A 26,431-nucleotide genomic window follows, 5' to 3' on the forward strand; every position below is an offset into this window, starting at 1 on the left:
CCGTGGCTCCCTGGGTCAGCAAATTCCTTCTCCTTTGTCGACTTCTCTCACTGAACCTATTCTTAAACAAAGGCCTACTGGAATTAAACACTGAGAAGCAAAACTAGACTTTATTGCAAATTTAATGAAAACGATTCAGCAAAAGCTACAATCATGAAATGGAGTGAATTCCACCCCCTACGAATGGAAAACATCACTAGAGGGAAATCTGATACACAAACATTCAGGTTATCAATTCTATACCAGCTGATACTTGCGACTAAACCTTGGTCACCAAGTAAAGTAATAAGGTCATGATTATTCTAGACCACAATAAATGTCATATAGTATGTAAAGAATAAACACAACTTCCAAATATTCATCCTCTAAGGACGAAACCAGAATTCCTGTTGAAAGAAGCAGATCACATACTAAAACCAGAAATGGTGTTAAATGTCATTCCTATTCAAAACAGAAAAATGCACAATGGAACAGGACAATGCATAATGGAGACCCGGAGGTATTTCACTGCAGCGCTACTAGGACTTTCCACAAAAATGTCTGGAAAAGATATGTGTTCATGAGTCATTGTACTCACTTTCCTATGGGCCAGATAAGATATCGTCATGGTGGTGGTCTTTAAACATTCACAAGACCACACACTAGCCACCAAAACCAAAGTCCTCCTGTGAGTCACTGTTCCTCTGATAACATACCATTCAGGAGTGCAACACACATACGCACTCACACCATCATTGCTTCTAGAAATGTGATGACCTCAGGTCAATGTTTGATCACGCTGTCTCCATGGACTTAAATCATGATCAAATAGCTCTCTGTATCCAACTGTGCAAACTTCCAATGTCAACACAAATGCACCTGCAGCAAAACTGCCACTGCCAGGCTAGCACACAGTTCTCTACTGTTGTCCAAAGTCATCCAAGACTTAATATATATATATGTAATGTTGATGTTATTGTCACCTTTTTATGTGATGTTTCTTTAACACCTTCAAAATATATATATATATATATATATATATATATATATATATATATATATATATATATATATGTCACCTTTTATGTGATGTTTCTTAAACACCTTCAAATATATATATATATATATATATATATATATATATATATATATATATATATATATATATATATATATATATATGATATATATATATATATGTAATGATGTTGATGTTATTGCCTTTTATGTGATGTTACTTTACCACCTTCGAATGTTATACTTTTATTCATGGCCCACGTAAAGAAGTTTAGTTTTCCTTTATAGATGGTTTATTGTTTCTGGCTTTGTTACTATAGTAGTGTTTGAGTCCCAGGAGGCTTTAGAAAGACACAGTGCAGCTCTCTTACTTCTTTATTAGCACACTAATTAAAAATAACACTGTACATGTACAAGTGATATATATATATATATATATATATATATATATACACACACACACACACACAGTTAAGTAGTATGAATACAAAATGAAGTGTGAATCAAAGTGTGAGCCTTGCTTCTTCTCAACCCACAACTGGTGAGGCACTTGACCTCACCCCACTAAAGCCCTATTCTTCTTCTGCTTCTCTCTGTCCTTCTCTGTCTCTCTGCTTCTCTTCCTTCCCTTTTGAAGGTTTTTAAAAATGGAATGTCCATCCTACAATAGGCAGCCAACAGCTTCTGTCCAACCCTTGGTAGAAGTCTAATTGGCTGAAACTTATCTAAGGACGTCCTTTTGGGTGTAATTAGATGAATTAACCCCTCCTACGAAGGAGGTCCTTTTTACGTCACTGGGAGTCTTGAGTTCTAGCGAGACTGAACAGGTAAGCTTCACAGGTGAGGCAGGTAAACATCCTTGTTACGACTGCGGTTAGATTACTGGCACCTGTGTTTTGCTACGTAAACATGACACAGTCATAACATTCCTGTTTTGCTATTCCTTCCCTCTCTCTCTCTCTCTATCACTTGTTCTCTTCTCAGTTCTTTTTCTCTCTGTTATATTTACGTTATTCATATATCATTACATCACTCAGTCACCTACCAAACATTGTTCTCAATGTTTAATTAAACATAAAATGGATACAATAGTAATAATTAAACTGGCAGTAAAACAGAATAATGGATATAATAAAGATTGTTTCTCCAACTGTGGAGGAAAAGATAAAGTTCATCAAAACATTCTCAAAAAAAAAATTGATCACATTAAAACATCAAATACTACTAGAATATCAAATACTGTACTAAAGGAATATATGGAAAATACACATATGATCAATAAACATCAATTTTTAATTATTGTTATTATATATATTGAGTTCTGTCAATATCCCTTGTATTTTTCTTATAAGATTTCTCACTATTATGATAAACAAAATAACAGTAATCAGTATTACCATTAGATTTACAAATGATAAAATTGGGGAGAGTTTCTTTATAGTAGAAATATTCATCAACATAGTTCAAATTTTCAAGCTTCTTTAATTCTAACTGAGACAACTTAAATTCATTTATTTTATATGAGTAATTCTTATATGGCACATGTTTGTTGAAGTTATATGTTGTGAAAAGATGAGGTTCATAATATAATTGGTTTGCTATCACTAACTGACATGATGTTGTAAAAGATTTAACATTTTTAAACCTTATTTCTGTGCTAATGTTGTGACATTTAATTTTAGCTACAACAGTATTTGGTGAAAACAAAGATTTCTTGACCAAATATAAATGCTTCAAATGTACTATTATAATCTGTGGTACATACATCTTTTTCTTGGTTTTGGTTTAACACAATTTCTTGAATAAAGGGATAAGCATCAGTATTCTTATACAGGTTACCAAAATTACATATATATTCTTGTTCTTTTTGCAGAATACATTCATTAAACTGTTCGTCGTAAAGAATGACAACAGTAGAGCGTGTTCTTCTAATGCAAAATGCCTGATTGTTCCCTTTTGAATGATTACTTGATCATTAATCAACATAGGAAATGGGTACGCAGTGATTGATGTGTTTGTGATCTTAGTATTGAAAGGTACAATTAAAATAATTTTATCATAAAGCACTTTGGCACTTATTAAATTATAGTACATGAATACATCTTCCACAAGTGGCTGAAAGTGTTTTTCCATGATGCAAAACCTAATACTTTCTTCTAATTCTTTAGGTGTGGTTAGTGGTGGGCTCAAAATACCTTTATAAGCATGCAAAATGGCATTTAATGTGTTTTTATGTTCCTTTAATATCAGATTTTCTTTATATATATAGGTTTCACTAAATACATTACATTTATGATATTTTCACTACATACATTATATTTATGACATTTTCACTACATACATTATATTTATGATATTTTCAGTCTAATACCCATACATATACATGCACATATTTAACTGTCGGTTTCGTAGATTACATCTTTTGTTTACAACATTATCTACAGCATTTTTTCATGTCTTATGATATCTATAACTTCAGTTGACCATGGATCTGTTTTTACTACTTTTATGTGATTCCAGTGAACTACTTTATCTTTTAGATCACTTTCATTAATTATTCTACATTTAATTTTAAAACTTCTACAACTCTATATGGTCCAGCGAACTCGGGAGAAACCTTTACATTTGGCCCTTCTAGAACATGATTTTGTACATAAACTTGAGCACCTACTGTAATGTCTGGTTTAATGGTACTTTTATTATAATATCTGGCATGAGCGTTATGAACCTCTTAATTTTTCCATTGTTTTCATGATTGTCTCGTACGTACGTCTGGTCTTCCATGCAACATTGTCATCATAGTTATAAGTATGTCTAGGTGGTGTTGCATTGTCTAATAATGTTAGGCATTCTTTTCTGATAACCATATGGAAATAATGTGCAGATTCTCCTAGTGTCTCATTTACAGTAGGCGGTCCCCGGTTTGACAGGGTTCGTTCTTTTCGTCGCACGCTTGAAAATCGTCGAAAATCGTCAAAAATCATAAGAAAACCTATTGAAAATGATGTAAACTGCATTATTATTGAGTTTTACATCAAAAAAACCTTCAAATTATGATTATTCCATTTTGGGGCCATATTTCTTCCGTCGGATCGTCGGGCGTTAACCCGGAACATCGCGTCGTAGTTTTGAAATAATTTCTGATGAATATATTTGAAAAAGCGTCGTAACCTCAGAACTGTGAAGTCGAAACCGTGTCTTCTGCCTGTATTATTCAATGTGGAATCTGTATGTCTTCTAAAGTCCCAATCTTCTCTCCGTGGGCTCACTAAAGTTTCAGGATATCTTTTATTTTACGATTACTTTGTTCTAACGCTCCATTAGAACTTGGTTTACAAGCGATTATCTGACACCTATTTATTTCATAAAATTCACATACTTTCTTTGAAAGATCACTAGTAAATTCAGCAGCATTATCAGAAAGAAGAACTTGTGGACATGAATGCCTTGTGATAATTCTAGATTTAAGAGCTTCTGCTACTGTGGCTGTATCATCATTGTTTGAGTGTAATTATCAAGCTCTCTTGGGGCCTAAAGAAAAAGCTTAACTTCTCAACACAGTGAAGATGAGGCCTGATGCCTAAATCAGCAGAGGTTCATAATATAGTCACCTGTGCCATGCCTGACAGCTAGGTAAGCGGAGAATTTGGACCTGACCTCACCTGCTGCTGTCTTGTTTGCTCACGGCAAATCCCTTTTCTTCTAAATGCAGGAAATCGATGCAGTTTCTATATAAGAGCAGTTACAAAATATTTGATAAGGTAAAAAACTTGGTAGATAACACCACACACATGTGTGTATATGTATATGTATTTGTACATGTGTGTGTGTGTGTATGTATATATATATATATATATATATATATATATATATATATATATTTATATATATATATATATATATATATATGAAAAAATCACAGTTCACGTGACTTCAGTGTATAAGCAGATCCCACAAAATGACAGACAGAAGTTCAGTACCAAGTGCTGTCACGTCCTATTAGCATCATCTAGGCACGTTAATAAATGTAAAGCGCTTTGGTACTGAACTTCTGCCTGTCACTTTCCTGTGAGATTTGCTTATGTGTATGTATGTGTGTATATATATAAATATATAATCACATATACACACATACATACATATATATATACAAAGGGCATATTCAGGTCTCCTTGGAAGGTAATGATTAGTTGTAGTTTTCATATCTTTCTTTCCACCTGCATCGAGTTTAATGGGTGGGACTTCTCGAACATTAGCTTGAGAATGGTGCCTTGGACTATCACCAGTCTTTTGACCAATTCCAATTTCTTGTTTCATGGGCAATAGCACATTTAGTGATGTCCCTTTTGTACAGGCAACTTAAAACAACTTTTACTTTCACCAAGACTTTTGACCGTCGACAATGAAATTCTGAACTGTCCATCACAATGAAAGAAGGAACTGGAATCTTTGAACAGGACTCATTATAATCCCAGACCACAATATTTAAGCCCATCAAATTCGTCGAGGGTGGGAGGTACTAGAATTGTATACAACAACTGATGATTTCAGTCAGTGCCACCTACATCACTATCTTATAAATTTTTATATTTGCCAGTTATCAATATCATAGTCAAAACAAAATGACCACGACTATGTAGTAAATTTTAGACGTTGCCACTATTCCCTAAGTCTGGATATTGCGTAGGTGTGGCAGACACATCACCGCATCTTTCCATGCTAGGTCTGAAACGGAAAACAGCTTAACACTTGCTTTGAGTATCTAACCATGAAGACGTAAAATGAACTGAAATCTGACGAATTGGAATCATATATTAATTAAACTGCTTTCATTAAAAGGTAGGGTGAGGATGGTCTAGTTTCTAATCACCTAAATAAATCATACTGATGCACAGACTCACTGATGAAAATAAATGATACAATGCGATAAAAAAATACCGTTATTGACACCTCAAGTGATGGCAGATTTGTAAATAAACCCAGATTGGTCTCTTTCTTATGGACAGCCCAGGGAAGGGATAATTAGTATTTTATGACTGGATTAAAGAACTCCAAACTGAGGAATGCTGATTAACTGTAGTCAGATTAAAAGACGGGAAGAAGTTTGGCAACGTTGCTAATGACACCCATATTGTGTGTATAGTGTTCCTCTGTGCACTATAAATCTATATACATAAATACACACTCATACATACACAGAGGCACTCTCTCTCTCTCTCTCTCTCTATATATATATATATATATATATTCACTCACTCTCTCTGTTATATAATCATTGATCTCTGTATTGATAATTGTTCTATTTTATATATTGTTGTTAGAATTCTCTAACGTTATGAATTGTCAATGCCAGAATTGTTAGGTTTGAATTACTTTATACGACATTCACTGTTGTCAATTATGAAATCTTAGGACCGGAAATTACTGGCAACCCATTCACAATCATCATATATACCTCACTTTGTTGTCTTTGCATTGTTTGCCCTCTGTTTTCATTTTCATCATTCTCACTATTGGATGAGTTTTCAGAATTATCTCTTGCAAAATTTTGTACGTAACTTTCACTTACATTATGGTACTTGTATACTGTTTCATGTATGAAAGTTTGTTCACCCTATATCTTACCCTTTGTTCTGTAACATTCTAGAATTTACCCACAAGTAACTTTAATTAGTCTCTATATATACATGCATATGTACGTACATACATACATAAAAATACACACATATATATATATATGTACATAGCAACATAAAGAATGTTCACAGCTTCTGGAGTAATTTTTATGAAATGCTAAAGTTAAATTTATAAAATAAATTACAATTATTGCCAATGTTACAATTTAGAGTAAATAAACAAAACAGTTTGTGGTCGTTATTCAGAATGAAGAGCATCTGGAGTTCAGCCACATGCACTGAACATATCGTCAAGTAATAAAACAGTCAAGTACATTTTTCATATTTCAGTCAGAATAAATGTCAATAAACTACAATTACTTATTGTTGTTCATTTGCGCTAGAGCTGGAAAAGAAAGCAGAGAAGAAGAAAGTAACTTACAACTGATACTCAGTTGGATTAGATGGGATTATAGCCCTTCTACCCCGTATCGAAAGACCAAATTCCATGCCAGAGAACGAACCAACCCAGCAGCGTGTTGTCTCGTTACATAGCGATGTCGCCTAGTGATTGGCGAATTCCTGCTGCATTTAATATAGAAATCCGGATAATTATGATAAAAAGGGGTTCGGGAGGAAGTGTTTTTGTTTGGATATCTTCGGACCTTGAGAAAATATAGAGGATTATCCTTGAAAGGAAGGCAGGAAAAATCGATTGTATGTATACACACTAAATGCCACGGTCAGAAATCTGCTCCCCACAGGGTGTTTCGATATTAGAGGCCCCCCCGCCCCCACCTCTACAGCATAAACTAAAATTGATATGGACAAAAACAAAAGTAACTCAGAACAGGTATTTATTTAAGTTTCTCTCCTGAGTATTTAATATTTGTGTGGCCTCCATCTGCCTTCTACCACAACCTGCATTCTTGAGGGTATGATTTCAGCAAATCACAAAAGCTGAGACTCAAACACTCCATTTCCCTGAGCACTTGGTCACCTCTCTTCACAGTCATCGAGGCTTGTATACCATCATAGTTCACTGTGTGCGTGCTTCAACATGATCCTTTAGATACTACCAATGTTTTTCACAAACATTAAGGTCCAGGGAGCTACCTGAAATTCATTGCAAGAAGAAATCAATACCACTGTTTCCGAAGCTTAGCTCCTGTGTCTGAAGAGCCTTGAAACATGGTGCCTTATCATGCAAAAATGTGACTTCTTCAACAGATAACACATTTTCAGGATCTTTGAGGAAAGAAATACTCACCAGTAAGCACAGTTTCTCTGAAGTATTCCATTCCATGCCTGTCCTTTTTCTATAATGATCCACATAACCATTTGTAAAACAGAAAAATTCCCAAACATTCAGAAAATTTCACAATCAAGGCGATAGCGCATGTCATTGCTGATATCATCAACTTTGCAGCCAAATGATGTCATTTTATGATTTGACTTCCTGACTGTGTAAATGAAGAATTCATTTGATGCGGCAACACGGAGAAAGTCAGCTTCATCCCAATCTTTAGAAATGAACCACAAACCATGCTTAGCTTCTCTCTGTTGCTGAGTGATGTTGGGCTTGCTGATAACATGAAATGGCTTGATAACCTGATTTTTCAACTCACGATATACAGCACTATAACTTCTCTTCTTTCCCCTTTTGTTTCTAATTCAGCGCCAATTTACGTAAAGACTTTCTTTGGTCTACTCACTGCCTCAGCTATGTGTCTTTTGACTCTGAGAGAAAGGCCTTCAGGCCTTCCAAGATTCTCACTCTTTTGCGATGACAGTCATATGGATTTCTGTTCCAGTTTCTTTTAACAAAGGATTCATCTCTTTTAATGTATTTAGCTACCAGGAATGTGAAATGAAGATGCGTCAGCATCCCTGGCCTCTCTGAAGGTTATAGCCTGGATTCCCGTTGATCCATCTGATTTCCTCCGAGTCATTAGCCATGGCTGTATCTAACTCCGTCTCTCAGTCTGAAAATACAAGAAATGTAAAATGAAAGATAGCTTAATAGAAACTTAAAATAATGTACTTGGAGATAGGATACAGCAGAAAACTTCATAACTTTCCATTTGTTCTGTGGAGGGGGGGGCCTCTAATTTCGAAACACCTGGTATATATAAACTTACTAAATGGCTTAGGTAGCATTGGCACGCTATGTATATGTATGTACTAAACGGTTAAAGGGTTAAATGACTCTTTACTGCTGGTGGGGCAAGGAATGGGTAATAAAATCAAATACAGTATATTAGTACTGCTGGCTTGCTGTGATTCAAAAATATTATGCAGTTGCACATCTGGTTCCATTCCTTCTATTCCCTCTGTGAATGGAAGGATAGTGTTGGTTTGGTAAATCACAGCCTGTGGCTGAAATCCCCAAAGTGGTGGTTTGTCCTCTTTGTACTTTTATTATAGCAAACCATACACTAACAAATGCCACATCCAGTTAGGAAAAGTTATGACAAACATACATGTACCATAAGAAAACAAAATTAAATAAAAACACGGGTATAATTACAACAGAAGTAAGGCCACCACTGATCAGGTTACATCAAAATCATCCTAAAAGAATGAAACTGTACTACTTATAAATACTGTACTGCTAACCTGAACAAGAATGATTTTCCTCTGAGAGACGTCTCTGATCTGCACTGAGACGTCTGGACAGTTCATCAATGTGCAGAAAGTAATTCTTGTTTTTATCCTGGTCTGCCATTTTTCAATCACATGAAATCCTGAAAATACAAAATCAAAATTAACAATATTACTGTGATACTTCAACCAGAAACTATGGGTTAAACCACCCATTCTTCTAGATTCTGTTTCAAAATAATGCTACTGTTTCTCAAAGCATGTCTATCTATTAATACCATATCAATCATGTTTAGCCTTCACAAAGGTCAATGTTAATCCCTAAAAACATAGATTTTTATTTACAAAGGACAAAGAAGCACTCTCCTGCAACACTTGCATCACCTGTACCCTCACCCTTCTACCCAACCACCCCCTTAATGAGAGACTGCCGTGATGTAGTTGCATGGCTCCAGCACAGAATATTCTTTCTCATGCTGTAGATTTGTGACGGGCAAGGGGGCTCTCAATCGAGGGGAAATCATTCCCCTGTTTGACTTAATGCCTCTCTGTCCTCTTTTCTCCTACTCCTTTTTTTACTTCTTTCCTCCAGCTTATTTTTCAGTTCTCTTCCATCTTCTATCACCCATATGACTACCCCACTTCTATATAGGCTATATATGCTATGTTACAGTCAACATGCGTAAACAGTCATTACACAGCGTGGCGACTGAAATTCCAATCATCCAACGTAATGCATAGAGACATTTGATCCCCCAGGGCTAGTACTAAACTTAATGGGAAACAGTGAGTCACTACACTGTTCGCGGGTTCAATACTAATCCCCTAAGAGGTCAAATATATTTATATACATGTTTAGTACTAGCTCATGTGAGGATCAAATGTCTAATTGCAGTATTTAAATTTCAGTCATTACTGTAATGACTGATTCTTTTATGTTGACTGTAACACATATATATATATATATATATATATATATATATATATATATATATATATATATATATATATATACTGTATGCAGGTATTCCCTATACGATGGGGTTAGGTTCCAATATACCCATCGTTTGTTGAAAAAATCGTAACTCGAATATGGCCTAGCCTACACTAGGGTAATCAGTACCATCTATACATATATGGTAGCCTAGCCTACACTACACAGTATACTTTATACATATATGGTATAGTAATTATTAGTGTCAGCTAATTCTGCAGGTTCAATGCAGACTGACATGATAAGTCAGTATAAAGAGAAACTGAATAACAAACAAGGCCTGGCCTGCACTTTCATATATCATATATGGTAGCCTAGCCTACATTATACTGTATTCTATTTTCACATAACACCGCCTTATTATACAAACATCAAAATAACGAATGTGCATCTTTTCCATGGATCTTTTAAAAAGTTATGCTTTACTACACTGTATCCAATCGTAAATATTCTTATATATTGCTTTTGCATTATGAATTCCGATCATAGCGATCAAATGTTTTGGTTTCGGAATCGATCACGCGGTCTTTATTTCGATGCATTTAACTCGGTTCAGAGGGCATTTCTTGCTTCTAGTTAGCGTAAATGAATCTCTAGATACTTTATTTATAAGGGACATATGTATTTTTCGTTACGTTATATGAAGTGTTTTTATGTCGAAATATAACTTAAATATGTCTCGTTGTGAAATTATTTTAGCCATTTTTTTCGTTAGTAGATGACGTTGGCGGCTGGCCGTTTGTTTTGTGTAAACAAAAAAAATCAAGATTCCGTTCGCTATTTTCTCCTGATCTCATCATCATACTACGAGCTTTTCGTATGTATCTTTTATCGGCGTGAAAACAGCAGTAATATGTGTTCTTTCATGTCCAGCAGTTTTGATTAAAATACTTTCCAATTTTATTTGCGGTCGAGACTCGAGTTTCATCCATGTTGCCAATGTACGATAATTTTTCTCAACGTCAGCTACAACTTGCAGCTTAAATTTACTGCAGCAGTATATTTCCTTGCCGATCTTTTCTCCAAAGCGGATAAGGGTAGTGTAAAAACATATCAGTACTTAACGTCACTTTTAACATAACTACGATAATTGTTTAAGTGTACGATGGTTGAAATACAAGCAAAACAGTTGTTATCCGATTCGGTTATTAGCAAAACAACAGTGTCTCGTTCGGTTGTTTATGGCTGTACGCATTTTCGCAAGAGTATAAGGTTACTAACAATGCTTTTATTATTCTCTTACTTTTTTAACTAGAAGATGGAATAAAGAGATGGAGAAAAAGAAGTTGGTCTATTGTAAGTTGGTCTCTCTTGCTGCCTGATTCTACGGCAATTGTAGTGTACGCTGTTGCCTGTACCCGCTCGAAATTTAAAAGTATTTTCTAAATATTGTCGTACCGGTATTAACTGCTAACTCCGTCGTAAACTCGAATTATCGTAAGACGACTTATCATCACTCGTGCACTACCTGTATTTACAAACGCACAAAAATTGCAAACGAACACTGACCTATTTTAACTTCCGACACAACGAGAGCAAGTGAGGTCAGCTCATTGAATTAATGTACCTAATACAGCCTCTCGGGCCAGCGTATATCGTACACCGTGCGCTGCCTGATTGTACGTTGTTGCCTGCATGGTCGCCAGCGAAATTTAAAAATCGTATTTTCAAAATATTGTCGTATCGATATTAATTGCTAATCCCATCGTAAAAGCGAATTATCGTAAGTCGAATTATCGTAACTCGAGCACTACCTGTATATATATATATATATATATATATATATATATATATATATATATATATATATATTTTCAAATCTTTGGCTTACATAGTGAGGATATTTCCACCTTCATTAAATTTCCTGTCTGTGTGAAACGAAAGGGCCTCATACCTTGGATTGGGGTTCATGTTCGAAGCTAAATGTGGGAACTGTAGTTGGGAGCATCACCCAATACGATGATGTTTGGACCTGAAGGGTGTTAGTATGATGTCATATTGACACCTGAAGGCGGAACTATCCCTGAGATCAGCCCGTGGATTCCAGGGGTGGGCTGTTATTAGGGGTAGGACTCATGGCATATTTTCCGGAATGCCCACCAACATAGAGTGGGGAAGATTGTATTCTAGTGATAGTCTCGGTCCCAACAAGCGGGTTAGGCTTACACTTGTGCCTCTCTGGTATGTTGGTGCTATCCCTTTTTGGGTAGGGTAAGGGGTGGACATCTGGGAGTCAGTTCCTACTGGTGTCATTAGCTGAGAATAGGGCCCCATGAAAAGTCAACGGTGCCTCTTCGGTGTTCACCAGCAGTTTTTTTTTTTTTTTTTTTTCATGGAAGGTCCCCATGTTGAAATTAGTAACCCTGGGCCAAATGACAGTCAGACACGGTTGACGACCCAATGCCAGGCAAGAAGGAATACAGCCAGGAATCCCCAACAAAAAGCATCTGGTTCCAGTATTGTCACACTGGAACCATTTGCAATAAAGAAAAGCAAGAAATATGAAATAGTTCCTGGGGTCTTTGTACCCAACTCATGTGAAAAATATCTAAATTTGAAGCTTAATGGTGACAATATTGATGTTTTTGACGCAAACAGGGAAATTGTAAAATGCTTTGGCAGACAACCGAAAATATCCCCTCCGAACAGTAATATGCTCCTGGTAGAGAGTGTCTCCCCAGAGGAAAGCATGAAGTTGATGAGTTTGTCGGCCCTTGCAGGAGTTATGGTGGAGTGCACTCCCCACTCCAGCAAGGGTTTGATTTATGCCCCTCAGCTGATGGGTTTCTCTGAGGAGAAACTTGCAAATGAACTGAAAGATCAGGGTGTAATTAAGGTGAACAGGATCACAAAGAGAAGGTGGATAGAGATCGGATACCTCAACCTACCTTAATATTGACATTCAATACTTTAAGACTCCCAGAGTGCCTCTGCAGCCTGGCATAGATACAAAATAAAACAGTACATCCCGAGGCCCAGAAAGTCTTTCCACTGCCAACGTTTCGGACACAGTGAACGACATGCACCATCATCTCAACAGTGTGATATATATTTATTTGAAAAAGAAATTCAGGCATTAAGAGTGATGGAAAGGATAACTTTTAGGAAGCAAGAGAGAGAACAAAAGCTAAGATTGTAAGAGCAGGTCTAAGTTTTGCCTCAGTAGTAGCAAAACTTAGAAACCAACAGAAAGAGACAAACTAACCAAAATAAGAAGCACAAAGGTAGAGTCAAAAAAAGAATTGCTGAAAAGATGCCTAACAGATTTGTAAGAGCCCCGACGCTGTCTCTTCCAAACACGTGTGTGTTCGTGTGTTCGTCGATCGTCATCATCGGAGTCGACAGGACAAAACAGGGCGTCTCGTTTTCTTTCTCTACAGGGCGATTTCAACCATACAATATTTCCGTCTGTTTCTCCTAAGCATTGTTGTCTTAACGTATGTACAATCACCACTACTTGCATTGCCATGCAAGCATTCTAATCATGTACCCATAATGTTCCAACGAGATCTTCTGTATCAAACTGTGTGTATGTTTCTGTTTGTGAAGACGCCAAAGGTCTCTCCATTTCACATTTATTATGCTATTGCATTGTATCCGTTAATGTGTCTTGAATCTCATGCAATTGGCCATATGTAGAATTTCCTGACCCTTCCACTGATGTATGTTTCATCACCGTATGTTAATCATGTCTCTTGATATCGCCATCTGTTTGTCTGCCGACAAACACAGATATCTGAACCTTTTATGTCCGTTTTACCTGTCTGTGTGTAGGGCTACATTACCGCTCGCACGCGTCAATAACATCTTCAAGATTCTGTACATTTAGCTCAGTAAGGAACAACCAATAAACCAGTTAAACCCAGCCATTATGTCGCTCATTCCCCAGTCCTTACACTGGTGACCCGGGTGACTCGAAGGACCAGCCAACCCAAGATGGCGACCCACGCGCCCGATTGACCCTTCGCCCGCCTCGCTGTTTCCCGCCGTTCCTGAGTTCTCAGTATTAGTCCGACACTCCGAGATGACCCACTCCACCACGGAGCCCTGGATACCTCCTCCAGGAAACCTGAAGCCGCCCCGCACTCGTACTGGACAGAGCTGACCAACGAAGGACCAGCCATGTCATCCTTCAGCCTGCTGCCGCCCCTCTCGAGCTGGGTACCAGGATCAGCCGCCGTCATCCTTCAGCCCTCGAGCGGCCACGAAGGATCATCCGGCGTCACCCTTCAACCAGCTCCCGTCCTCCTCGAGCTCCTGCTGGCGGTGCCGCCCTTCAGCCTCCTACCGCCCTAGCCCAAGCCCTTCGAGCCAACTACAATTGTCGCCAAGACAATTTCCGCATCGTTGCCTCGCTTGTGGGGAACATTTGAAACCCGTCGCCCTGGCGCCGTCTCTTCAAACAATCAGGCGTTACACACGTCTTGGGGAAGTACTTTGTAAGAGCCCCGACGCTGTCTCTTCAAACACGTGTGTGTTCGTGTGTTCGTCGATCGTCATCATCGGAGTCGACAGGACAAAACAGGGCGTCTCGTTTTCTTTCTCTACAGGAACGCGATTTCAACCATACAATATTTCCGTCTGTTTCTCCTAAGCATTGTTGTCTTAACGTATGTACAATCACCACTACTTGCATTGCCATGCAAGCATTCTAATCATGTACCCATAATGTTCCAACGAATCTTCTGTATCCAAACTGTGTGTATGTTTCTGTTTGTGAAGACGCCAAAGGTCTCTCCATTTCACATTTATTATGCTATTGCATTGTATCCGTTAATGTGTCTTGAATCTCATGCAATTGGCCATATGTAGAATTTCCTGACCCTTCCACTGATGTATGTTTCATCACCGTATGTTAATCATGTCTCTTGATATCGCCATCTGTTTGTCTGCCGACAAACACAGATGTCTGAACCTTTATGTCCGTTTTACCTGTCTGTGTGTAGGCGCTACATTACCGCTCGCACGCGTCAATAACATCTTCAAGATTCTGTACATTTAGCTCAGTAAGGAACAACCAATAAACCAGTTAACACCCAGCCATTATGTCGCTCACTCCCCAGTCCTTACACTGGTGACCCGGGTGACTCGAAGGACCAGCCAACCCAAGATGACGACCCGCGCGCCGATTGACCCTTCGCGCCTCGCTGTTTCCCGCCGTTCCTGAGTTCTCAGTATTAGTCCGACACTCGAGATGACCCACTCCACCACGGAGGCCTGGATACCTCCTCCAGGAAACCTGAAGCCGCCCCCTTTTCGTACTGGACGAGCTGACCAACGAAGGACCAGCCACGTCATCCTTCAGCCTGCTGCCGCCCCTCTCGAGCTGGGTACCAGGATCCCGCCGTCATCCTTCAGCCCTCGAGCGGCCACGAAGGATCATCCGGCGTCACCCTTCAACCAGCTCCCGTCCTCCTCGAGCTCCTGCTGGCGGTGCCGCCCTTCAGCCTCCCCTACCCGCCCTAGCCCAAGCCCTTCGAGCCAACTACAATTGTCGCCAAGACAATTTCCCATCGTTGCCTCGCTTGTGGGGAACATTGTAAACCCCGTCGCCCCGACGCCGTCTCTTCAAACAATCAGACGTTACACACGTCTTGGGGAAGTACTTGTAAAGCCCCGACGCTGTCTCTTCCAAACACGTGTGTGTTCGTGTGTTCGTCGATCGTCATCAAGAAGTCGACAGGACAAAACAGGAGCGTCTCGTTTTCTTTCTCTACAGGAACGCGATTTCAACCATACAATATTTCCGTCTGTTTCTCCTAAGCATTGTTGTCTTAACGTATGTACAATCACCACTACTTGCATTGCCATGCAAGCATTCTAATCATGTACCCATAATGTGCGTTGATGAGTGTGGGCGAGATCTTTGTTACATTGTATCATTAATGTATGTGAATCTCATACAATTAGTATATGCCATTCAATACTTCCACTGATGTATGTTTCATCACCGTATATTATCATATCTCTTGTCTCGCCATCTGTTTGTCTGCCTGACAAACACAGATGTCTGAACCTTTATGTCGTTTTACCTGTCTGTATGTAGGCGGCTACATTTTTGCTTCATACTTGTCAATAACATCTTCCAAGATTCTGTGCAGTACAGCTCCAGTAAGGAACAACCAATAAACCAGTTAACACCCAGCCATTATGTCGCTCATTCCCCAGTCCTTACACGTGTCAATTGAGACACACCCTCCACCATCTGCCTCTTTGGAGGCGGGGCCAGCACTCGCTGGCCTGGTGTCAGCTTCTGTTGGTGCCAACTCCTCTTTGGAGGACAGACCAGCAGATGCTGGTCCCCCAGTGCCAGTCCTTGCTAGAGCTTCTGCCTCTTCAAAGGCAGAGCTGGCTACTGCCAGCAATAGCAAAATAGATGAGGTGGTCTCTTTAGAGAACATCTCTGCTCTGTCCGCCTCAATTGAGACGGAGAGAAAAGAAACTAAAAAACCCCTCAGTGTCACAGACACTGAAGGAATGGATGTTGGCTCTTTCAAGGTGGTTATTCCCCCCCAAGAAGCCAACAAAACTGCCCATTAAATTGCCTTCCCCAAGTAGAAAAAAGAACCCTCCCAATCTTGTATAAAGGAACCATACTGATGGTCCCAGATGGAAATAAATTCACTTCCATAATTCAGTGGAACTGTCAGGAACTTCGAGCAAAGTATGAGGAAGTGAAGCTTTTGCTCTTTGAGCATTCTCTTTCTTTTTTTTTTCTCCTCCTGTTGGGGTATTTTTGCAAAAGACCATGCTAGGTGAATATACCCTTGTCCTAGGGAATATGTTCACTTCAGAACTGAATTTGATTTGGAGAAGTAGTAATCACAGTGGATCCTCATTTACATCCGTCGAGATACTCCACACTACAAAGTAAAACTAAATACTCCACTTCCAGCTGTGGCTGTACGGATTAATTTAAGAAGGCAATATAGCATATGTTCCCTTTACATTCCACCCAATAGTCATGTCTCGAGGACTTAATATCCTTTAATGTGGCAACTACCAGAGCCATTTCTTCTTGGTGACTTCAACAGCAGACATCCATTGTGGGAGATGTAACATCAAATCAAAAGAATATGATGGCATCTATTGTAGAAAATGAAGATATAGGCCTTCTTAATACTGGAGAACCTACCCCATTATCACATTCAGACTGGTACTGTCTCCTGCACTGACCTTTCAATTTGTAGCTCTAATTGCAGTGTTGATTTTAATTGGAAACAAGTGATGACTGGCATACCAGTGACCATTCTCCAATATAATCAGCACCAATGATGGTCCACCTATCCAAGATCACCACAATGGTGCTTGGAAAGCAAATGGAAAAAATTCAAGATTTGAGCGAGTTGGAAGGGGATGCTACAGACTTCCTAAGTGTAGATGACGCCATCGATCTACTCAATGGAACTTTCCATACTGCAGGCTTACATTCAATTCCTCGAACTAAAGGACTTTTTCAGGAGACGGCCAGTTCCATGGTGGTCAGAAGAATTGGGCTGCTGCATCCCCTACAAGATCATCATTGACCAGGTGCTGTAGACATCGCGACCATGGATAATGTCATCACTTATACACAGTGTAAAATGACGATTTTCGAAAAGCTATGAAGCTGTCAGAAGACAGTCATGGGCAGGATATGTATCCTCTATTAACAGCAGAACAATTGAAGTCAGTAGCATTTGGAAGAAAATAAGAAAAATTCAGGGTAAATTTACACTAATCCTCCTCCAGTACTTAAAGTAAATAATAATCATGTCACTGATGCCACAGAAGTTAGTAATATATTTTCTGAACACTTTGCTCGAGTCTCTGAAAAATCAGATAGTTCCCCAAGCCATCATTTCAGAATGATGGAAGAAACAGACATGACTTTTCATCAAACAAAATTGAATCTTGCAATATGCAGGGAAAATTTGACTCTGCTTTAGCCAGGAACAAGAACACTGCTCCTGGCCCAGATGAGATTCCTTAAGAAATGTTTAAACACATTTCAAGAAACAAAACTATAATAAAGCATTATCAATAGAATATAGGATGAAAGCAGCTACCCTAAATATGGGAATTGTGACCATGTTACCATTCCTTAAGCCTGGAAAAGATCCTCTCTATGCAGCAAGTTATCGCCCATTGCGTTAACTTGCTGTTTCAGTAAATTAATGGAAAAAATGGTAAATGTAGGGCTGATGTGGTATTTAGAGCACAACAGTATTTTAACACCTTCTCAGTGGCTTTCAAAAATGCACTCCACACTGGATATCTTACTGCAACTTGAAACCTCTGTCTGTGAAGCATTTGCCTCAAACAACACCACGTGATAGTGTTTTTGATATAGAAAAGGTATATGACACTTGCTTGGAGACATGGAATTCTCAAGACAATGCATAATAGTGAGTCTCTGAGGAAAAATACCTTTATTTGTCTTATCATTTTTACATTGTAGGTATTTTAAAGTTAAAGTTGGCAATACTTTATCAGAGAAAAAGTACCAAGAAGGTGCTCCCAGAGGCAGGGTTCTCAGTGTAACACTTTTTGCTCTGGCCATAAACAGTGTTACATCTGTTATTCCAAAAGAGGTCCTTAAGGCGTTATTTGTGGAAGACTTGTCAATATCTTTTGCTGCCACCCGTGATCTGAAAAAGAAAGTTGCAATGAACGATAAATAAAATAGCAAATTGGGCTGAGAAACAGGGCTTAAAATCTCTGTAAGCAAGACTACTGCTGTCCACTTCTGCCGGATCAGAGGAGTACATCCTGATCCAGACCTCTATTTGTATGGCCTTAGAATCCCATGTGTAGAAGAAGCCCTTCTTAGGCCTAGTTTTTGACAGCAGAATGACTTGGGTCCCCATATCAAATGTATCAAACAAAAGTGCCTAGAAGCTCTACACATCTTGAAGGTGCTGTCTCACACACCAGCTGGGGAGCTGGTGGAAATCTCACTAAAGCTTCATAAAACCTTAATCTTATGAAGCTGTCATACGGTTGTGAAGTATATTCTTCCTTCTTCATCTAACTTAAAATTTTTAGATTCTGTTCATCACTGAAGTATTATAGCCACAGGAGCCTTTAGTTCATTTCAACAATATCTGGTTGCTAGTTGATTACAGGAGAAATACCCTTTGAACTCTATCGTCAGTCATCATTACTTCGATACTGGTTTACAGTGCAAAGACTTCCCCAAATCTCTGGCATTTGCTGTGGCAAACTGAAATATTTTTAACGGTTTTTATGAAATCATCCAAGGTATCCTACCCTTTTAGCTATAGAATTAAAAAGATTTTAGAGGATACAAATATTGAAAAAATCCCTGTACTTCCTTTTGTGTATCCCACTACTCCTGTCTGGAGTTACCTGCTGTGAAATTCTGCAGGTACTTCAATGGAGCAAAGAGGGATAAAACTGATGAAAATGAGGGCAATATTTTTAGAGCATGCTTCAGAGCATCTAGATGCCAGATTTATATTTACCGATGATTCTCAAACATAATGCTGGCTAGTTGGTTATGGAGTTTTAGTGAATCTTTAACCGAAGAGGTGCGCTTCCTTCAGTTGCTTCAAACTTACAGCTGAGCTGTATGGCATCTTAAGTAGCACTGGAACATATTGCAACACTCCCAGTCTAGCTACACAATATTTTGTGACTCTAAAGTGCCTTAGAGGTCCCTGAAAGTCTTCAATACTGATCATCCCTTAGTGTTGAAGATCTTACAGTCAGATCCTCTTACACCATTATAGAGAAGCATTGTTTCTTTTGTTGGGTTCCCTACCCATGTGAATGTATCGGAAATGAAAAGGCAGACCAGCTAGCCAAATTAGCAACACAAATTCTGATACCCAGAAATGTCCTGTTCCATATTGTGATGCATTCCATATTATATGGAACCATCCAGCAATTATGGGCACTTCAGTGGGACAAGTGACCCCAATAAAATGAAAGAAATCACTAATCAGACACACCCCTGGAAATATGACCTAATGCAAAGGAAGTAGGAGGTTGTATTGTGTAGATTACGTATTGGCCATACACGTTTAACTCACGTAAATTGTTACTGTCTTGCCACGCACCAGGGTCGGAAATGATTGGAGACCCAGATGAATGGCCTTTAGTTCCTTTATGTTGATATGGGAACTTCTCAAAACTTCCAACCATGTTCCCAACACTTCCTGATTCCCAAGGTGAGCTCCCAACCTAGGTTTGACGCGTCACAGTAAAAGTCTGGGTCAGGCTCGCTGGATGGAGAGACTTCCCTTCACAAAGTCTGTCTTTGTACGACCACCCCTCAAGATCCTGTTTGATCTCCAATGTGATCGGAAAACCGAAGGAGTCTGGTTATGTTTTTCAGCTCCAGTTTGCTCCTAGACAGACTTGGAGCTGTCTCATGTGAAGTCTGTCCAACTTCACAAACTTCTCAACTGAGGCTAATGTTCCTAAGAGGCTCATCCATTGAACTGCTGAACATGATTGAAGAGAAAGTAACTCTCTGACAGATTGAAGGCAGGAGGTGACTCTTCCGGGGGAGAGAAAAGCCCAAAAAGTCAGGGTCCAGAGTCATTCCCAAATAGAGAATCCACAGAATTGGGAGTCGTCTGCGACTTCTGAATGTTTATCAGAATGCCTACCTCCTGTGTTAGGTAAAGATTTTTCATTAAGTCCTCTGTGCATTTCTCTTTCGACGGAGGCCTGAGAAGCCAGTCGTCCAGGTAGCAGATGTTTATTCCAAGAAGGTGAAGCCAGCTTGAAACTGGAGAACTTTCCATTGGAACACCAATCGTAGAAACTTTCTGAAGTCCCGATGTATTGGAACATGAAAGTAAGCATCTTGCATATCCAGGGTGACAATCCAGTCCCCTTGATGGCTGGCTGACATGACTAACTGATTCATCTCCGTGTGAAATTTCGTCTTTACGACATTGATTTAAGGTACTGACATCCAGGACATGCCTCCAGCACCCCGATGCTTTGGGGACTACGAAGAGTCTGTTGTAAAACCCTTCCGACTCCTGATCCTTGACCAACTCCAACACCCCTATAAGCAAAAGGGATTCTACTTCCAGCGATACGGACATAAATTTCTCGGAGTCTGACGAGTAAGCTGGTAATACAATTTGTGATTTGGATAGAGAAGGGTTCTCCTCAAACGGAATGGCATAACCTTCTTCAATACCTTGACCTTGACCACACAAGGTTCTGCACCTCTCTGACTCCATTCCTTCCAAAAGAGGAGCAGTCTGGCTCCTACCGGAGCACAAAGTACTAGATCTTCACTTCTTGGTTCCGAGGGATGTCGCAGATTTGTGCAAGGTTTGGGTTGGATCTTCTGCCTACCTCCACGAAAGGGCTGGGATTGGAGGGGAGAGAACGACTTTGTAGTCACAGTCGGGGAGTCTCTGGGACGTTTGGCGGATTGCGCCAGTAGATCGTTGGTAGACTTCTCCTGAAGCGATGTCAAGATCTCTTGCACTAGACCTTGTGGGAATAAATGAGCTTTGTCCAGAGGTGAGAACAACAGAGCCAACTTCTAGGTAGTAGTCACCCACTTGGTGGCAAAAGAAACCACAACTCTCTCTTCTTAAGAAAACACATCGAAAAAAAGAGAGGTGAACTGTCCCTTAGCGCCTTGTCAGCATGACAGTATTCCCAACCAGTCTGTCGTGAAATCCTCTGCCAGCAAAGGACAATCCTCGATCTTTTTGGCCAACACACCAATAATCCAGTCGAGGATGCTATTCACTTCTAAATTCTTAAATAAGTCCCTGGTCAGATGGTCTAGCTCGGGAAAGGGAGGAGAACATTACTTTTGCTGAGGAAAAGGCCGACCGACATGTTGCATCTACCAAGCCAGAGAAGTCCCCCTGGGAGGAGGCAGGAACTCCCAGAGAAGGAGCTTCTGGGGTTTCATAAAAGCAGTAACTTCTCTTGACCAACTTGCAGGGCAGAAAAGCAAAAGCTGCTTTACCCTGATCCCTCTTAGAGGCCAACCAGACATCTATCTCTCAAAGCACCGTCTTGGCAGATGAGGAGAGCACTAACTTCAGCAGGTTAGCATTATCAAATGGAATTTTCCTAATTAGAAAAGTTGAAGCAGGAGATACCGTAGTAGTAAAAGTGAAGTAATCCAGGAAATTATCAAGATAATACCTTAATAAGGGGGAGTAGGACGACAAAGGGGAAGTATCCCGCCCTACATCCTCATCATCGGAAGAGACTGGCAACAAAAACGCGTCTTTCGACTTGGTGACAGCTGGGTTCTTCTTCAAGAAAGACATTGAAGTTATCTAATTGCTGTTTAAGAGAAGCAAGCTAAGAATCTCCTTGAGTCGAAGATTGCACTAGCAAATGAGGCGCAACTGGCACCGAGTTGGCGTGCGGTGTTGCCTGAAACTCTGAGGTTGGTGTCAAGCGCTCGGTCAAACGAGACTGTCTAACAGGAGCCATCATAGCACGTTCGGGAGACGAAGGACATTTAGGGGTAAGATGGGGTCCTGCCAAAGAAGAAGGTCGACTAAGAGGTTCTTCCAGGTGTTTAGCAGTCAAGAGCAGGTGATCCAAATAAGAGATGGACTCCTGACTGTCCCAGGCTGATGGAGTCAGAGGAGCAGATGTGGAAGGAGGCACCGCGCAACCGCAGGAGGGCCGAGGACTCACACTAGCCTACTTGTATTTCTTGACAGGAGGGGAGCTGTCCGCCGCAGCAGAGTCTCTTCAAAGGTCGGGAGCCTTCTGAATCCAACGACAGACGATGAACACTGAACGAGATGCCTTTCCAGTGGCACTTTGTCATAGCCTGGGACTGTGCAACAGGTTCAACGGAAGGGGTGACTGTCCGTGGGCAAATCCCACTGACCTCCCTTGGACCTCCAGTATCTTCTCCCCAGTGTGGGGGAGTGGACATGGACCTTTGTCTACAAGCACCAGTGGGATGGACAGTAATCTCCTCAAGACTTTGCACTGCACTACAATTTTGCACATTGTCTTTTTCCATGAAGGCTCCAAAACTCTATTACTATGTTGGCTAAAAACTCTAACTTTTTGTCGAACTTTGACTTGAGACTGGCAATGGTGTCACAATCGGGAGCACAGGAACATGGAACAGGAGTACATGGAATAGGACTAGAAGGGCTAAGGATAGGTGACAATACAGGAATCTTAGGAGAAGAGACAGAATTATCTTCTACAAGGTCTGCTACTTCTACGGGTTCTAGGCTGGCTTTATTTCCGGCCCTAACAGCCACCTTCGTCTTCCTGTCTTTATACATTTTGTCTTGATGTGACCTAAAGACTTTCCAAGGTTCATCGTCCCAATCTTTATATTCTAAACAAGTAATTTCCCTATCACAAATTTGTCCTCTACATTTCACATACTCTGTGAGTCATAACAAGACTTTGCTAATCCAGTCCTGCAGCCTTCAATGCAAAACCTAACACTGGAAGAGTTAGAGTCAGACATCCTAAATCCAGTTAAATAAGTTAATCAAGGATAACCAACTGACTAAGATTCGTGCGCTACAACGAAACTTGAGTAGGTTACTTCACCAAGACTCTGGAAAACCATTAAAAAAATTATGATCTAGGCTGCAATGAACCACCGATCTTACTCGGGAGCTGGCAGAAAACGAATTGAAGTTCTCTGCACAGTTGTCCTCACATTCCCTGATAATGGGCAGGGCACACACCTACACCAAAACTAATGCTAGCACCACCACGAATTTTGAATTTTCAGGCTGCAGTACGTAGGAAGCTCATAGCTATGCAATCACTGGTAACTTGCTTATATAATAACCAAGTGTTCCCAAAGGAAAATAAATGCCTGTCCCTGTGAAGCATAAAAATTTACACGAAATTAAGGCATACATGCAAAATATTTTAAAGAAAAAGTTACACAACTGTACTATAGGAACAATGAATACCAAGTAAAGGAGTTTTCAAACAATGTCCAAATTCCAAAATCCCACATAAATGGTTAAAGTTTGGGCAAAAGAACCTGCTGGGTGTCAACATTTTCCATATACCATATTTTCCTGGCAAAATTAACAAAAAATGTTTCAAATACACTAGCCAACCTTAAACACAATGGACTGGGGCAAAATAAATCTGATTCCACTGAGATGGCCATCGAAACAACAAGACCTGAGAAAAAATTCCCAGTAAGTAACAATATAATTGAAGACATCTTGCTGCTGGTAGATTTTGCCATGCTTTTTGTATTAAGCATATTAAGGAGACATGTACACAACATAAAAACTCCAATAAAAAGTGGTGGTATTAAAGTAAAATACCTTTCTCTAAATTTACAATGCCCTGGGTTCAATGTGATGGGGGTTCAAAGGGGCAAAGCCCCTACCAGGTAAGGACCTAGCACCCTACGAAAGTTTACTTTACATATATCCTTGCATTTCAATTACTTTGGGTTTTACCCAATCCAAAAACCCGTTCCCCATGGTGGTCTCTTGCAATTAAGAGTTCCCACTGGATACCCAAGTGATTGGCCTAGGATATTGCATGTAGCCTAGGGGGGAGGGAAAAAGAATTTGTGGTAAAACTGAACAGTAATTCTAAGCCGCAGTTCCGCGGTGAGTTAGACTATGGCAATTGATGTTTCCTATGTTATTTTACTTGCTTTCCAAGAATTTAAAGTAATATTTTGTCGGCCGGCTGTAACTAAACCGTAATTGACCCTTGAAGACTACCTGATGGGGGAGATCTAAACCAGCATTCTGCAGCAAGCCCCCCCATCCACCTCCATAGCTAAAATGGCAAAATTGTAACAGTAAACGCCCCTAGAAATACCAACCTAACGCACCCTAGGGGTGTTTACTGGTTACAAGTTTGCCATATTAGCTATGGAGGGAGATGGGGGGGGGGTTTGCAGTGGAATGCCGGCTTAGATCTACCCTGTCGGTAGAAGTAGTCTTCAAGGCCAATTACAGTTTAGTTCTGGCCGACTAAATATTACTTAAATTCTTTGTAAAGCAAAATAAAATAACATAGGAAAACGCCAATTGCCATAGTCTAGTTCACCGCGGAACTACGGCTTAGAAATACTCTGAAGGCCAGGTTCCCGCCAGTTCCGACCGTAATATTTGACGCCTTCTGTATATTCCTATATTTACTGTCTTCTGTTTGTACCCAAGGCTACGCTAGTACTAAACAGTTCTTCATATGTCTAAGTAAACTGCTGGTTATTGAACCGTCTGGGCAGCAATTAATGTATCATAGGCTAGTATTAACTATAGGCCTGTCTGAAGGATACATTAGGCATAGCCTAGTCTTTCATTCTGTTGGGAGTGCAGGGAAAAATATACGCTTGCTCTTTATGTAACGTGTTAACTTTGGTTAAACTTTTGTAACAGGCTACAATACACCATTCCTTTCTATCCTTTCATAAAGCCTTACTGATGCTCCGAGACTACGTAACCTACACAGCGGCCTACGTCATGGAACTTCACGAACACATAGGCCTACAGGGTCTCGGATAACCTTCGTAAACATTAACCGAATTCTAAAGACGTAGACGTAGTCCCGTCGTTAATATAATATTAAATGCAAGATACTCTGTAATAATGTCACTGTTATAATGTGTAATCATATTACCAATATCACCAACTAGAAAATTCTCAAGGAAAGTGGAGTACTTACAAGTCGTCACGCACATGGCACATGACAAGAAACAAAAGGCTAAGCACATGCGTAAACCTGTATTCAAACGATTTATTGTAAACAATACAATTTTACAAAATACATTAGACACGAAATTACTATATTTTTCTTCAAAGAGGAGTTATTACGCTACTAATGGTAAAATACTCATAATCTCCGAGGGTTATGTTCATGGCGTGGATCTTTTAGTTTTTTTTTTTCTTTATAATTTTATCACATGGCATTTAGTTCCATTGTGAATTAAGAGGCTGATGTTGATCAGCGTACTCCATTAATTTTCAGTAAGACATGAGGCTATAATTTCTTGAATACTTTGCTTATCAATATCATAGTTTTTTTTTTAAATAAATGCATTTTAATTTGTTCTTGGTCTCATATAAGATTTTGTGTCTAAGTTTCTCCTAATTTTTTAAAAACCTCTAGATGCCACATGTTCAAATATTCTTCATCTGCCTTAAGGTACTACAAGGGCACATTTTCTGGCAAGTTACTAACACATTTTTTTCAAAGCAACAGTAGTGGGTTACTATAGTGGCCAGTGTTTGGATTTTGGCGGAAATTCGTC

General features: G+C 39.6%; 1 protein-coding gene across 1 annotated transcript in view; it reads right to left on the reverse strand.

The window, feature by feature from the left end:
* LOC136826050 (polyamine-modulated factor 1-binding protein 1-like) overlaps positions 1 to 25,973 on the reverse strand; it is an 86,075-nt gene extending 60,102 nt beyond the window's left edge. The window contains exons 1-2 of the mRNA XM_067082942.1: positions 25,846 to 25,973; positions 9,231 to 9,358 (exon numbers count right to left, since the gene is read on the reverse strand). Of these exons, the coding sequence (XP_066939043.1) occupies positions 9,231 to 9,339 (109 nt within the window). The 5' untranslated portion in view covers positions 9,340 to 9,358; positions 25,846 to 25,973. The remainder of the gene's footprint in view (positions 1 to 9,230; positions 9,359 to 25,845) is intronic.
* Between the last annotated feature and the right edge of the window lie 458 nt (positions 25,974 to 26,431).

The sequence above is a fragment of the Macrobrachium rosenbergii genome, chromosome 3 (genome assembly GCF_040412425.1).
Source record: "Macrobrachium rosenbergii isolate ZJJX-2024 chromosome 3, ASM4041242v1, whole genome shotgun sequence".
NCBI lineage: Eukaryota > Metazoa > Arthropoda > Malacostraca > Decapoda > Palaemonidae > Macrobrachium > Macrobrachium rosenbergii.